At 39.8% G+C, this 12595-nt stretch overlaps 2 protein-coding genes across 2 annotated transcripts; one reads left to right on the plus strand and one right to left on the minus strand.

Moving 5' to 3' along the window:
- Window positions 1-1111: 1111 nt before the first annotated feature.
- On the minus strand, window positions 1112-8846 carry LOC113130734 (RNA-binding protein 5-like). Its single transcript, XM_026307565.1, has 25 exons — window positions 8764-8846; window positions 8104-8149; window positions 7851-8013; window positions 7590-7736; window positions 7248-7317; window positions 6805-6878; window positions 5974-6057; window positions 5796-5856; window positions 5580-5648; window positions 5322-5482; window positions 4936-5033; window positions 4662-4749; window positions 4311-4376; window positions 4149-4215; window positions 3961-4064; window positions 3694-3814; window positions 3507-3598; window positions 3226-3417; window positions 2971-3120; window positions 2679-2753; window positions 2411-2590; window positions 2165-2239; window positions 1980-2080; window positions 1745-1874; window positions 1112-1528 (listed from the first exon to the last, which is right to left on the minus strand). Exons 2-25 carry the CDS (start codon window positions 8118-8120, stop codon window positions 1403-1405), a joined length of 2511 nt encoding a protein of 836 aa, XP_026163350.1. The 5' UTR covers window positions 8121-8149; window positions 8764-8846; the 3' UTR covers window positions 1112-1402.
- Window positions 8847-9226: 380 nt separating this feature from the next.
- emc3 (ER membrane protein complex subunit 3) lies at window positions 9227-12561 on the plus strand. The gene is made up of 9 exons (XM_026306186.2): window positions 9227-9454; window positions 9794-9965; window positions 10061-10118; window positions 10238-10331; window positions 10754-10858; window positions 10992-11073; window positions 11196-11275; window positions 11594-11676; window positions 11755-12561. The coding sequence occupies exons 2-9, from the start codon at window positions 9811-9813 to the stop codon at window positions 11881-11883; spliced, it is 786 nt and encodes a 261-aa protein (XP_026161971.1). The 5' UTR covers window positions 9227-9454; window positions 9794-9810; the 3' UTR covers window positions 11884-12561.
- Window positions 12562-12595: the final 34 nt, after the last annotated feature.

Raw genomic sequence — 12595 nt, forward strand, 5'->3', positions numbered from 1 at the left:
AAGATTTCTTCAAGAAAAACAAATGGTTATTATTTAAATGAACCTTGTGCTGTGCTGTTCTGTGGTCCGGCCCAATCGACAGTGATGTTAATCCCCCTTCCCCACCGCCCTCTGAGCTCAGGGGCAGCAGGGACAACATCATGTCACTTTGGGACAGGCAGTGAGAGGGCAGCTGCTGGTGTGAGCAGCAGCACAGACACAAAATTACAATCACAAGACGGAGTAAAGACTCAATTATGCAGTCACATATAAAACATGTCACACATATATACAGTCAAATATAGAAACATCATTCAGAGACTATTAGAGAAGCAAAAGATTTTGGACTAAATATCTGCTGATGATGTAAATGAAATGTTTGGTTTCTTTTCAGTGATTATGAAAATCTTTAAAAAAGGACAGTGACTCCAACTGATAAGACTCAAAACACCTGATAGTACAAAGAGGCATCTACATAACGTACTAAAAGCACACACAGAATATTAGCACTAAAATAAAGCACCACAAAGCCTCCACTGGAGCCTGACCCTGAGTTCACATTTCAATGCTGATCCAAAAGGGGAAAGGATTTACCACAAATTTAACTATGTAAGATCTAAACACAAGAAAACAAACAATCCTGCTGTAAATATATTTTCTATTACACAGGTAAATAAAGACACAACAGAGTGTGAGACAAATTACTTTTGTGGTATGTGTTTTGTAGCTTCACACACCATCCTGACAGCTTATCGTCACATTTCTTCTCAGGCAGAAAGGCTGCAAAACATTACCCAGATTCTTTGGTACATCTTCACAAACACTGACATTCCTGCTGAAATGAGAGCTCAGGAAAAACTGCAGCCACAAAGCCCCAGGAAAAGGGACATGAAGGCTGCCAAGTACAGTCTGTCAGAAATAACAGACAGGTAGGTAAGAGATATTAGGGTTTGCTTTCTGGACTGTTGAAGATGATCTCACTACTTTCCAACAGTCCACCTGTATGAGCTGATATCCTGTGACAAGCTAAACGAAGCCTGGGGCATAGGACAGAGAAGAGTCTAGATTATATGTTTTATAAGTTGTTCCCTTTCTATACATTTTCTATTTAAAAACACTTTGCAGTCAAATATGTGTGAACACAAACATTAGGTTTAATCACATCACAATCACACTGGATTTTCAAAAACAGAAAACCTCACCATGTCATTTACATAATATACATATTGATCCAACTGAAAACATATTTCCATGAGAAAATATCTATCTAGTTAAAACAAAAACAGTATTTTATATAATGTCCATGTATTTTTATATACATAGACAACTGCAGCTTACATCTGTACAGGGGGGGAAAGAAATCTACTGTTTCCTGTCACAGTAAGAAGATTTCACACTTCAGTGTGATACTAGTTTCTCCAGTTCACTCTATCTCAGTGAAACGTGCAAACATGGCTTTGCGAACAGCATCTTTGTAGGTGTCAGATGGTGAGAGTTCGTATGAGCTGCCTTTAATACCCAAGCCTGTGCCCTTGGTCCGTAATGAAGCCTATGGGGAGGAGACAAAGACAGTTATCAGAAGAGACAGACTGGACATAGGTGCCCCTCAGGTAACAGTGCTAATTACTCTGAGTGAAAAGGTACATGTTGACATGCATGGTCCATCTGTTAGGAGCTGCTAAGGTGATGGGAGTCTTATTTTGAAAAGGGGAAAAAGTGAAAGTGCTGTGTATTTTTTTTGGTCATTGTTACATCGCCTCCTCACCGAGATGGGAGCAGTGATGCCTTGCTGGTGGCGCCCCAGACCTTTGCCCTCTTGCCAGCCCATAGCTTGCAACATTTTGTTCCCAATATTATCACTTGTTATGCCATCTTTGGTGGGCTGCTCATAGCTTCTGTTGGAGGTAGGTCAAAGGAGATGACAATGTAAAAACTGTTGGTTCAACTTTCTTCCAAGAAAAACGATGGTTTGCAGCATCAGATCAAACTACTGCACTTACACTGTTGGGGCTGGTGGCTGATACATTTTTTTCTTAGGTGCAGGAGGTTCAGGAAGTCCGTACTTCTCCCTCCTCTCTGCAGCTCTGTCTCTGTATTTCATCTGTTAAAATGCACAAGACACTTTACTGGCTGTGTGCTTATTCTGCATAGAGAAAGACCAGGTATACATTCGTCAGCCAAATACCTCAGTCTCCCTCCTCTCCAGCTCCTCCAGCTCAGCTTCTGAAAGTCTTGATCTCCTCTGAATCTCCAAATTTTGCTGAAATATTCGAAAACAACTTTAATAACCAAATCGCACAAAAACAGACAGTTTAAGATCTATAACGTCCTTTCCATTTTGTACTGAAGAATAATACATAGAACAGATGGCAGCGCCTGGAATATTTATAGCTACTTGCAGATTAAACGCCTGCTGTTTCCCCCTTCTCACCTTGTGGAGGTCAGAGAGCTGCTGATGACGCAGCAGAGACTCTTTGGTGGGGAACTGCCGTCGACACAGCAGGCAAACCATCTTCTTCCAGTCTGTTATTTTTCCTTCCTCGTCCGCTGCTCTGTTTAAGCCGCCTTCCTCTGGGTCACTGTCCCCGTTGTACGCAGCAACCAGACCATTCTGTAATATGAAAGCGGATAAAGGTGGAGTGTTGCGGGATGTTTGTGCAATCGTGCAGATGGGAACACAAGCAAAGATACAAACAAACCTTAGCTGAACTCTCCAGCTCTGTGATCTTGAATTGTTCAGTCAGGAGGGATGGCATCTCAAAGCCTCCCATTTGCTGAAAGGAAGCAACAAATCTTATAAACAAATAACACATAGGAGCTGCATTTTCATACCATTATACAAGACAAAACGCCCAGTCTCTCTTTGTTGTTCACTGTTACAGAGCTAACCAACTATACCTACCTAAAACCTTTCAAATATAATTTATACATGAATAGAAAGTTTGTTTTCTCACAACAGCAGTCTCTCATACTCTGTTACACCAATCCTACCTTCTTCTCAAAGAGGGAGAAACCAGCATCAGCTGCCGCCGATTCTTTCCTGTCTTCCTCCCTGGACGGTCCTGAGCCTTGGATACTGCTCTTAAAACTTTCTTTTTGCTTGTTTAAGCTTTTGGCCCAGCGCTCCATGTCCTTAGCAATCTGAAATGTAGTTAAAAGGGAATATTATTATTTTTATTATAAGACAAAACAAGAACCATTAACAAAAACAGAGTTTCTTTTTTTTTTTTTTTTGTAAACTTATACCTGCTGTGCAGACTTGCTTTTGGGCTTTTCTTTCTTCTCTTTGGGCTCTTTGCTGGTTGTGCTGACTGGAGCTGATGAACTTGCTGTGGTGTTATCTGTTTGTTCTGTGCTCGTGTCTGTTGGTGCAGGGACATACGTCTGCTTCTCATCGTCCCAGTAAAGGTACTGCTGGGTCTCCGAGTTATAGTAGTACTATAGATAACAAGCATAAGGAAAAACTTCATGAACGAAGAGTTTTGGTTGAAGTGTGTGCACATACAGTAAGACCACAGGGTACATACTTGGCTGCTGGGATCATAGTACAGACCAGTCTTAGGATCGTAATAGTAACCTGAAGACTCATCATACTGGTATGTGGAGGTGTCAGGGACAGCTACAAACACAGAGAGAGAGAAATTAAACAACACATGCACCCAATCATACATATCTAAAACATATATAACACTACCTGCAGCTAACTACTCTCACCTGTTGTGTTAGCAGTTGGGGTAGCACAAACTGTAGTTGCTGCAGAAACTGCTGGTGTTGCAAGTGATGTGGTGCAAACAGCCTGTTGTACTATATCAAGAGGCCTGGCTGGTTGTTGGGACTGAGAGACAAGAGAAAAAAAAAAAATATATATATATATATATATATATGACTACCTTCTATATTTCTGCACAATCCTGAAGTGGTAAATAAAACATTACTAGTTCTGTCAGCTGCAAACAGATGGCTTGCTGCTTTAACGTCTACCTGTATGGCTGGCTGGCTGATAATCACAGGTTGGTAAACTTGAGCTGTCTGAGATATGACCACACCAGAGGCTGTAGGTACCAAAGTTTGAATTCCCGGAGCAGCTGTAGACAGTAATGATATAGGTTATAATATAAAAATCCATAAAAGACACAAAATATCTATAAGTGATTGATGCCTCTCATTACCTCCGAGCAATCCATCTCCAATGACAGGAGCCAATCCGTCAGGCTGCTGCTGCCATACTTGATAATTCTGTCCCAACATCAGAGAAAACAATGTCACAACAACCAATGCTCCCGCTCGTCAAAGACATTATAAAAAGACAATATAGTGGATCATGAGCTGACCTGTGTTTGCTGTGCATAGCCCTCTGGAAGGGCGATGTAGTCAGGAGTGGCCCCTGAAGCTTGTAACTAAAAGGATAAAGCACATATAAGGCCAACATCATCACCCCAATGAAGAACTCACCACGTTGGATTCGCAGCTGAACATTTTGCAAGTATTGGATTATCATTCACCGAATTGTTAGGTGTTATTCACACATTTGTATGCATTTGAACTTTCATAAGCTCAGGCCACTGTAATTTATTTTGCCTTGTGTTAATGTCACTTCTTATTTGTGGGCATATTTCATACTATTTTAAAGGCAGCAAAGTTAAATTGATTTGGACACAAAGGAACAAATAAAGACCTGATACCTGGCTGGATGACCACTGAGCAGCAGCAATAGCTGTGCTGGCAACAGAGAGTGCACTGGCTCTGATCCCATCAGGCTGCACTGAGTCTCTGGAAAACCCACATAGTGATTAGTTTAACCTAGAATTTGCAGCAGTAGATGGTGAAAATGAATCCGTTGTTTGAAGTGAACAGGCAATCCACTGTTTTTAAATTTGAAAAGTGTGTACATTTTGTTCACAGAAAGCTAAAGATGAACTCAACAAAACTCAACAGTTTTTGCATGTGATGACTTACTTCCTAGCACTCTTGGCATAATCCACACCGATTGTTTTTCCATCCAGCTTTAAGGGTGGCTGCAGGCTCTGGAGAATGGTGAGCAGCTGAGAAGCCTCCTATACAGGAAGTAAAAATGCAAGTCTGTCAGATGGCTGTGCAGCCCACAAAATGACTATAAGTCACACTTTTTTTACTCCTCTGGCCTGTACTGTGACTTACATAGCAAAGTGACTTGTGTGTATATTTACAGTCATTTTGTTGAGTAGTCACAAGCGTTAGATGGTACTAGTATAAATAGAAATGTGACTTGTACATATTTTTATTCGGTTCAACAAGGCTGTTTTTGCAAAAAGCAACTTATAGTCTGGAAAATACGGTGTGTGTTTACTACAATAACAACATACCAAGGGAGATGAGAGTTGAACAAAGGCAAAGCCTCTATTCTGTCCAGTTTGTTTGTCTTTGATGAGACGGATGTTTCCTGAAGACAAGTTGGCATATGGTGCCAATATCTTCAAAATCCCATCAACAGTTGAAAGAGGGGCAATGTTCCTTAAAATTATTGCTAATGACACAAAAAAAAAGCAGTAAGGAGTAATTGTAGAATGTGTGCACTGGAAAAATAAAATATTTCAATACGGGGAAAATAAAAGCACACTCACTGTCTCCATTGTAATCTCCTGGCTGTTGAGACTCCACATTTAAACCATTTACTCCAGGAGAATCTCCGTCTATACTCAGCAATGAAGAGTGACACATCAGTTACCAACAGTTGGTACATGCCACGGAAATAGTGCAGCACAGAGCTACAGGTGATAAAAGACAATAACAAGAAAAAGAAAAATATATACTTCTGGTTTCCTGGAGTAACAACTCACCAACTTTTGCAGCTCCACACCTGAAACACTTTAGCCTCTTCCGAAAATTGTACAGCCCACACTGTAAAAAAAAAAAAAAAAAAACAAAACAAAAAAAAACCCCAGAAAAACCAATGAGCGTCTAAAAATGTCTAAATAAAAAAAGAACTAGATTGGGAAGTTTTCAAATAATACTCACAGCATTGCAAAGCCAGTTTTCAAACTTCTGTCTCCTGTTGCTGTAGTGCACTGCAATGCTTTTCCCATGGATAACCAGCTTGTTCTGTGAAGTCAAAAGCCACCAGTTATTTCAAATTTCAACATGTTTTAGCCAAAGAGGCAGGTGAGGTCCTGCTGCTACCCCACCCGATGAGTGAGGGTAGCTGGAACGGGAAAGAGGGACTAGGCTTACACTCGCTGCTTAGGTAGAGTATGTCAGGGAGTAACAGGGAACAGAAGTAGAAAGAACAGTTCAGAAAGAGAGCTTCAGTTCAGTTCTCAAAATGTGGTTCTAAGGTGTTTGGGACCGGAGTGCTGCCAGCTCATGTCTGTCTCACTCCAGTCTTCGGATTTTAAATGGAGATGAGAAAATATCCAAGTGAATGAGCTGGAGCAGAATGTGCTATGGAATCACAGGGCAATCAGGACTAAACAAGGCCAGTTAAGCCACTTTGCTATCAGAAAGTCTACCCTTGATAAGAAGAGGCGAAAGACTTATTGAGCTGGAAGGTCCTAAAGGCATTCTGCATAGAAGCTGTCATGGCATTTCCAAAAGCAAAGCCTTTTATACAGCAATTCAACACTGAACTCACACCATATACTAAACTAGTCAGGTGAAAGACTTAATTTGGATGCAAAACCTGCTGTATACTTAGGAAAATTAATCAACCAAGTGATCAAGCTGTGTTGCAGCCCTCTAACTAAATACAAAGAGATATCAGCTCTATAATTGGCATCATTATTATTATATTGGTTAAGTGGCGCTCTAATCTCCAAGAATAATATTGGACTTGGTGATTGTTGAGGCAACCTGATTGGTCTCCATCCATCGAGTAGAATCTTGCAAGTGATAAAACTCCACGAAGGCGAAACCTCGGCTTATACCTAGAGACAGCATTCAAATATAGACGGGAGGCGTGTTAGTTAGAATGCTTTGGTGCAATATTCAAACTCACAATGGGCTTGTACAGTCCAATTCAAAGTAAAAACGGAGTTGGAGAGGGTTCTTACAAAGTCAAGGGGATTGAAGTGTAGTTACCATAGCATGTAATGTCACAAAAATGGCAGCACATACAGTTACCTCATTACCTGATGATATGATCAAACTGGACAATCTACGGGACACAAAGGCTCCTCTAATACAGCATGAGGATTGTTTTTTTTATTTTTAGTTAGCGTCATAAAAGGGAAAGTTGGTTGTATGACAGAGCAGGGAGGTCAATGTGAGACACTCCTCTGAATACCAACACTCACCTGTCCTTTTCTTCATCAAGCGGATGTCCACAGGCTGGGGGCCCTGCAGCTGCTCAAGTGCTGAGCGAATCTACAACATAGAGACACCAGGTCAAATTCAGCCTAATAAAACTGTTCAATAAAACTGCTGTTCTTTCTAATTGCTCATCTTTTTATTTTAATTTAAGCTCTGTCCATAAAATTGCAGCTGCCATTTCCTTACCAAGTCTGTCAGATTACAAATAAATAAATAACACTTAACATTATTAATATTTTTGCAAAGGAAATGAGCAAATTAAACAGATCAGCAGAGGAATAAGGCAGCTCTGCCTATGCAACAACAAATAAGAACCATGAGCTTACATCATCCTCTGTGACATGAAGAGAGAGACCTCTTAGCATAATAGTCTTGCTCTCCTCCTCCTGCTGCTCTGTTTTGTAGTCCTGGTCTGGATAATCCCCATCATATTCATCATCAGATCTGTCACTGTTGCGTCGCTTTCGGCCCCTCTGAAAAAATGTTTGTTAAAAATTATTATTGAGGTTATAACCATAATGTTTCATATTCTTCTGTAACAGGTGTTAAAGCAGCATGAGTTTACAGAAGAATTCCTACTCCTTTACCTCTGGGCTGTCTCTGCGCTCATCAAAGTGCTCTCTCGGTCTATCATCACCCCACCGTCGATCACAATCTCTCTCCAAATCTCTACTTCTTCTTTCGTTCCAGTCTAGATCGTCTCTTTTCCCATCCGAACCATATCTTCCACTACGCTCACCACGACTGAGTCTGAAAAAAAAAAAACACATAAGTGTGATAATGAGATAAATATATGTATACAATGAATAGGTGCCAATTCATTTATTATGTTTATTTTACCTTTTATCTGTACCCATGGTTTGGTGTGGAGATTTCGTCAGGGAACCTGCAGAAGAAGAAAATATAATTTCTTTGCATTTAATATTATTATAATTATTATTATAATATATATATATAAAGTATCTGTAAAGCAGGAAATTGTCTCCAGTCTGTGCAAACCTCATACTGGCAGATAGACAGGCTGAAACCTGACAATGCATTGTTGTCATTTCATGTAGCTACACTTTTTACAAAGCAGATTTGTGATTTATTGATGTCATTTTCCCAGAAAACAAAGAAAAGATTTTCTACACTAAATTACCAAAAGCTATTTTTTATGCTAACGTCAATGCTAATATTAACACAGGTCATGGCTAAGTATCACTAGCCTGACCCGAAACAAATGACAGAACACGAATGATTGGTACCTTTAGCTAATAGCTTAGCTTTAGCTTGCTTAAAATTGTTTTTCAATAAAGATTAAAAATAAATAAACGTAATTTAGCCCTTTGCTAACTCAGTAGCAAGCAGACTACTACTGGTATTATGCAACCAACTCTACTTGTACGTTAAAATTATCACGTTACCGGACACATTTGCTAATCAGCTTAACCCTAGACGACTTATCTTGCATCAGCCAAAACAAAAATATACGACCCCGTGAATTTTCGTGCTACAAACCGTTTTAACGTCGTCACTTCTGCAAAGGACCCGATACCTGAAGCTTTCTAGAAGCTTTTCGTTCTTCCGGTCTGACAGCAGCTCGATGGCGCACTACCGCCACCCACTGGTCAGGATGGTTTACACATGATGGCAAAATAACTTTACATCGTTTGTTCAACAAGGTGAAATTAATTAGTAGTTTTTTTTAAAAAAAATGATCTACATTTCTTTAACCATAACATACCTTGTTTTAACCAATGCTGTATAACTCTGTAATATCGAGGTCAAAATCAGTCCGATTGCACAAGTAACATTAAACATTGAAGGTATTTGACCCTGGTTTTTCGTAAGTCTCAGTTTATTCTGGCTTTGATTTGGAGAAATAGTACAAAACCTGGGATCTGTGGTGTTCGTCCTGCCGCAAATGCCACGGACCCCGAGCTGCGGCTCTCGGGGCGTCGCCGCATCGCTTCCTCCATCACCGCGAGGTGGCGCTGCAGTCCGGGGGACGGATGCGCATGAGCCGCAGAAGCAGAATTTAACGTTCATCTCTAGAGTTTCTGTTTAAGGTTATTAAACTGATCTAACTTACCTCACACCGCGCATGGTTTGCGTATCTCTCTGCTGGGAAAAGCGCTACCAGCGGCGGTCACCACACTACGACGACTCGCCAGCTCCCATCGACCGTGACCCGGCTGTCAGGAAGCAGGTAGCCCGCTGGCTAACGTTAGCATTAGCGACCATTAGCCTTGATGGGCGCTAGCGCTGCCCATCAGTACTAACGCTACTGGTTTATTAAAAACGTGTTCACGCCGTGAAGTGGAGTTTAGATGAGGGTGTTTAACGTTAGTTTTTATTTTTAGCTTAATACGTGTCGCTACAGCTACAGTGAGGCTCCTTAATGCCGTTAGCCAGCTAGCTAAATGCTGTAGCTTGACTTATTGCACAGTGTCACATTAATTAGACCGATAACAGTTATCTCAGCAACAAAAGTCGTGTTAACTTTTGTCTTATATCTGCTGAAGATATTTTCATTTTGATCCTGCAGCTACACCAGCAGACCTAATGGCTGAGCCGGAACTTCTGCTGGACTCCAATATTAGACTCTGGGTGGTGTTGCCCATCGTCTTCATCACCTTTCTTGTTGGGGTGATACGGCATTATGTGTCTATTCTTCTTCAGAGTGACAAGAAGTTGACGTTAGAACAGGTTTCTGACAGGTACCTAATCTGTAATTGTGAGGTGGATCATATTTGATAAATTGAAATAAATAATTCATTTAAATAAGTTTGTGTTTTTCCATCTCCCACTCCAGCCAGGTTCTTATTCGAAGCAGAATTCTCAGAGAAAATGGAAAATACATTCCCAAGCAGGTAGGTCATGTGTATGTTAGTCTGACATTATATATAAAGTATATATATATATATGTGTGTGTGTGTGTGTGTGTGTGTGTGTGTAGAATAGTGTAAGTAAAGAGCTCTCTTTCTTTTAGTCCTTTCTGATGAGGAAGTTCTACTTCAATAATCAAGAAGATGGATTTTTCAAGAAGACCAAAAGAAAGGTTGTTCCACCCTCTCCAATGACAGGTACTATCTGCAATCCCAAAATGTACTTCTACTGATGTAATCTCTAGTTAATGGGCTAATTTTAGATTAATATATCTATCATTTTAAACAATTAAGAACAATAAACATAATGTAGTATATGTGGTAAAATAGAGAAACAGAATTTCAGGGCACTGTTTCCTGAGTAGTAATCTTTCCTTCATTGCTAGCATTCTTTTTTCCCTTCATTCCTTAATCATGACAATTATGTCCAGAATTAAACCAACCTGTATGGATTGAAACAAAAAACAGCTACTCTGTGTTTTGTGCTTTATGTCTATATTTACTAATAAAAATGCAGTTAATGTTACAGATTTTATAGAGCAGCAAACTCTATTAAGTGTAATAAAACAATTGTGCAAGACATACTGAGTGAATATGTTGTTTAATGCATGTCTTTGTAGATCCCAGCATGCTGACAGACATGATGAAAGGCAATGTCACCAACGTGCTTCCGATGATCCTCATTGGAGGCTGGATCAACTGGACCTTTTCAGGATTTGTAACAAGTAATAATCTCACTCACAGAGATTTCAGGTTATTCTGCAGAATGTGGCATGCACAATCTAGTATATGTGTTGCTGCCAGGTAAGATATTGTGGAAATTGCACACTGAGCTCCTTTCTTCTCTCTTTCACACAGCTAAGGTTCCCTTCCCTCTCACTTTGCGCTTCAAGCCCATGCTGCAACAAGGAATAGAGCTGCTCTCACTGGATGCTTCCTGGTAAACTAATAAAACAAGATCTGTCGAATTATATTGTAATAACCCTTATGTATTAACTGTGAAATGTTTAGTGTGTGAACCTTATTTGTTTTGATTATTTGTGTGTGTGTATTTTTTTCTAGGGTGAGCTCAGCGTCATGGTATTTCCTGAACGTGTTTGGACTACGAAGCATGTACTCATTAATACTTGGCCAGGATAATGGTAATTTAGTGTGTTTTGCTAATTCAGTCATACAGTTTGACAAGCAACATTTTAAAACTGCTCACAGAGTTTGAAATCACTAGCAGGCAGAATGACACCAAAGCAAACATTCAACAATGTCCATGCTACAAGTAGGGATTTGATTGAGTTTTAATAATATTGTTTTCTATAAAGAAAACAAATACTGATGAACAAATGACAGGCTATTACAGTCTAAATAAAGCCTTTTGGTAAATTCTAATCTCACTTTCATGGTGCAACAGCTTTATATTCAGGTAACAATTCCCATTCTTATTTTTGCTGTATTGTAATCGTTAGGTGCAGATCAGTCAAGGATCATGCAGGAGCAGATGAGTGGCGCTGCAATGGCTATGCCTGCGGATACTAATAAAGCTTTCAAGGTATGTGCTGTAGTGTCTGCATATCTAGTTGATGAGGATGTGCTCAGTTGCTCATGAGATGTTTTGTCTTGATTTCAGGCTGAATGGGAGGCACTGGAACTGACTGACCATCAGTGGGCGCTGGAGAGTGTGGAGGAGGATCTGATGAGTAGGGAGCTGGACTTTGATGGCATGTTTAGCAAGGAACTGCCAAGCGGTATATTCTGATGGCCTGGCCACTTCTACCTGAAGCTTTCTGTCTGAATTTTGATCATTTCAGGGCTTTGTTCAGAGATGGACAAATCCCCATCTGTTTACATTCACTTCTCTGTGTTCATTGTCTCTTCACATGTATTACCTTTCCATTCCTCTCCATAAAATGTTTGAATCAGCTTAAAATACACTGGTTCTGCTGTTGTCTCGTGCATATTAGAGTTGCTTTGTTATTTTATCTTTAGGACAACAATATGTTTGGGAGAAATTAAATGGCTTTTTGCTTAGTGATATAGATTATTATTAGCATGCAACTTTATGACATCATAATGCATTTAGGTAATAGAAAGTGATCTACCTAGTGCTTCTTTTTTTTCTAACGTGCAGCTAGACTAGCTGTTTCCACTTTCGTATGTACAACTATGTTTAAACAACAGGATGTAATACAGTTTTAATGGTCTAAATGCTATTTATTTAATGATGCTTTAACAATCTTTAGTCACTCCTGTGTTAGATCATAGATCTGTTCTGCGTCAGCTCCCTGAAATTTAAAGTAGAACCAGAGCTGATTCGTTTTTGGCAGCAAATATTTTGTTGTGTGATTGAAATGTTGTGTTTTTAAAGTATGTAGAAGTTTTATTTTGTAATGTATCTCCCTTGTGTTTTGTACAGTATAAACCTGTTTTGACTAAATATTCGGTTGTATTTGTTGCAATGCACCCCAACA

This window comes from Mastacembelus armatus, chromosome 5 (genome assembly GCF_900324485.2).
Source record: "Mastacembelus armatus chromosome 5, fMasArm1.2, whole genome shotgun sequence".
Classification (NCBI taxonomy): Eukaryota; Metazoa; Chordata; class Actinopteri; order Synbranchiformes; family Mastacembelidae; genus Mastacembelus; species Mastacembelus armatus.

Excerpts from the sequence above, each read along its gene's own strand:
- LOC113130734 (XM_026307565.1), bottom strand. Across the intron at positions 5,649-5,795 it reads GTGTGGAGCTGCAAAAGTTG|ACGGAGATTCTCCTGGAGTA; the intron begins GTGAGTTGTTAC and ends TGCTGAGTATAG. Across the intron at positions 3,599-3,693 it reads CCCAACTGCTAACACAACAG|CTGTCCCTGACACCTCCACA; the intron begins GTGAGAGTAGTT and ends CTGTGTTTGTAG.
- emc3 (XM_026306186.2), top strand. The coding sequence starts at position 9,811 with ATGGCTGAGCCGGAACTTCTGCTGGACTCCAATATTAGACTCTGGGTG. Across the intron at positions 10,119-10,237 it reads GAAAATACATTCCCAAGCAG|TCCTTTCTGATGAGGAAGTT; the intron begins GTAGGTCATGTG and ends TCTTTCTTTTAG. Across the intron at positions 11,276-11,593 it reads AATACTTGGCCAGGATAATG|GTGCAGATCAGTCAAGGATC; the intron begins GTAATTTAGTGT and ends TGTAATCGTTAG.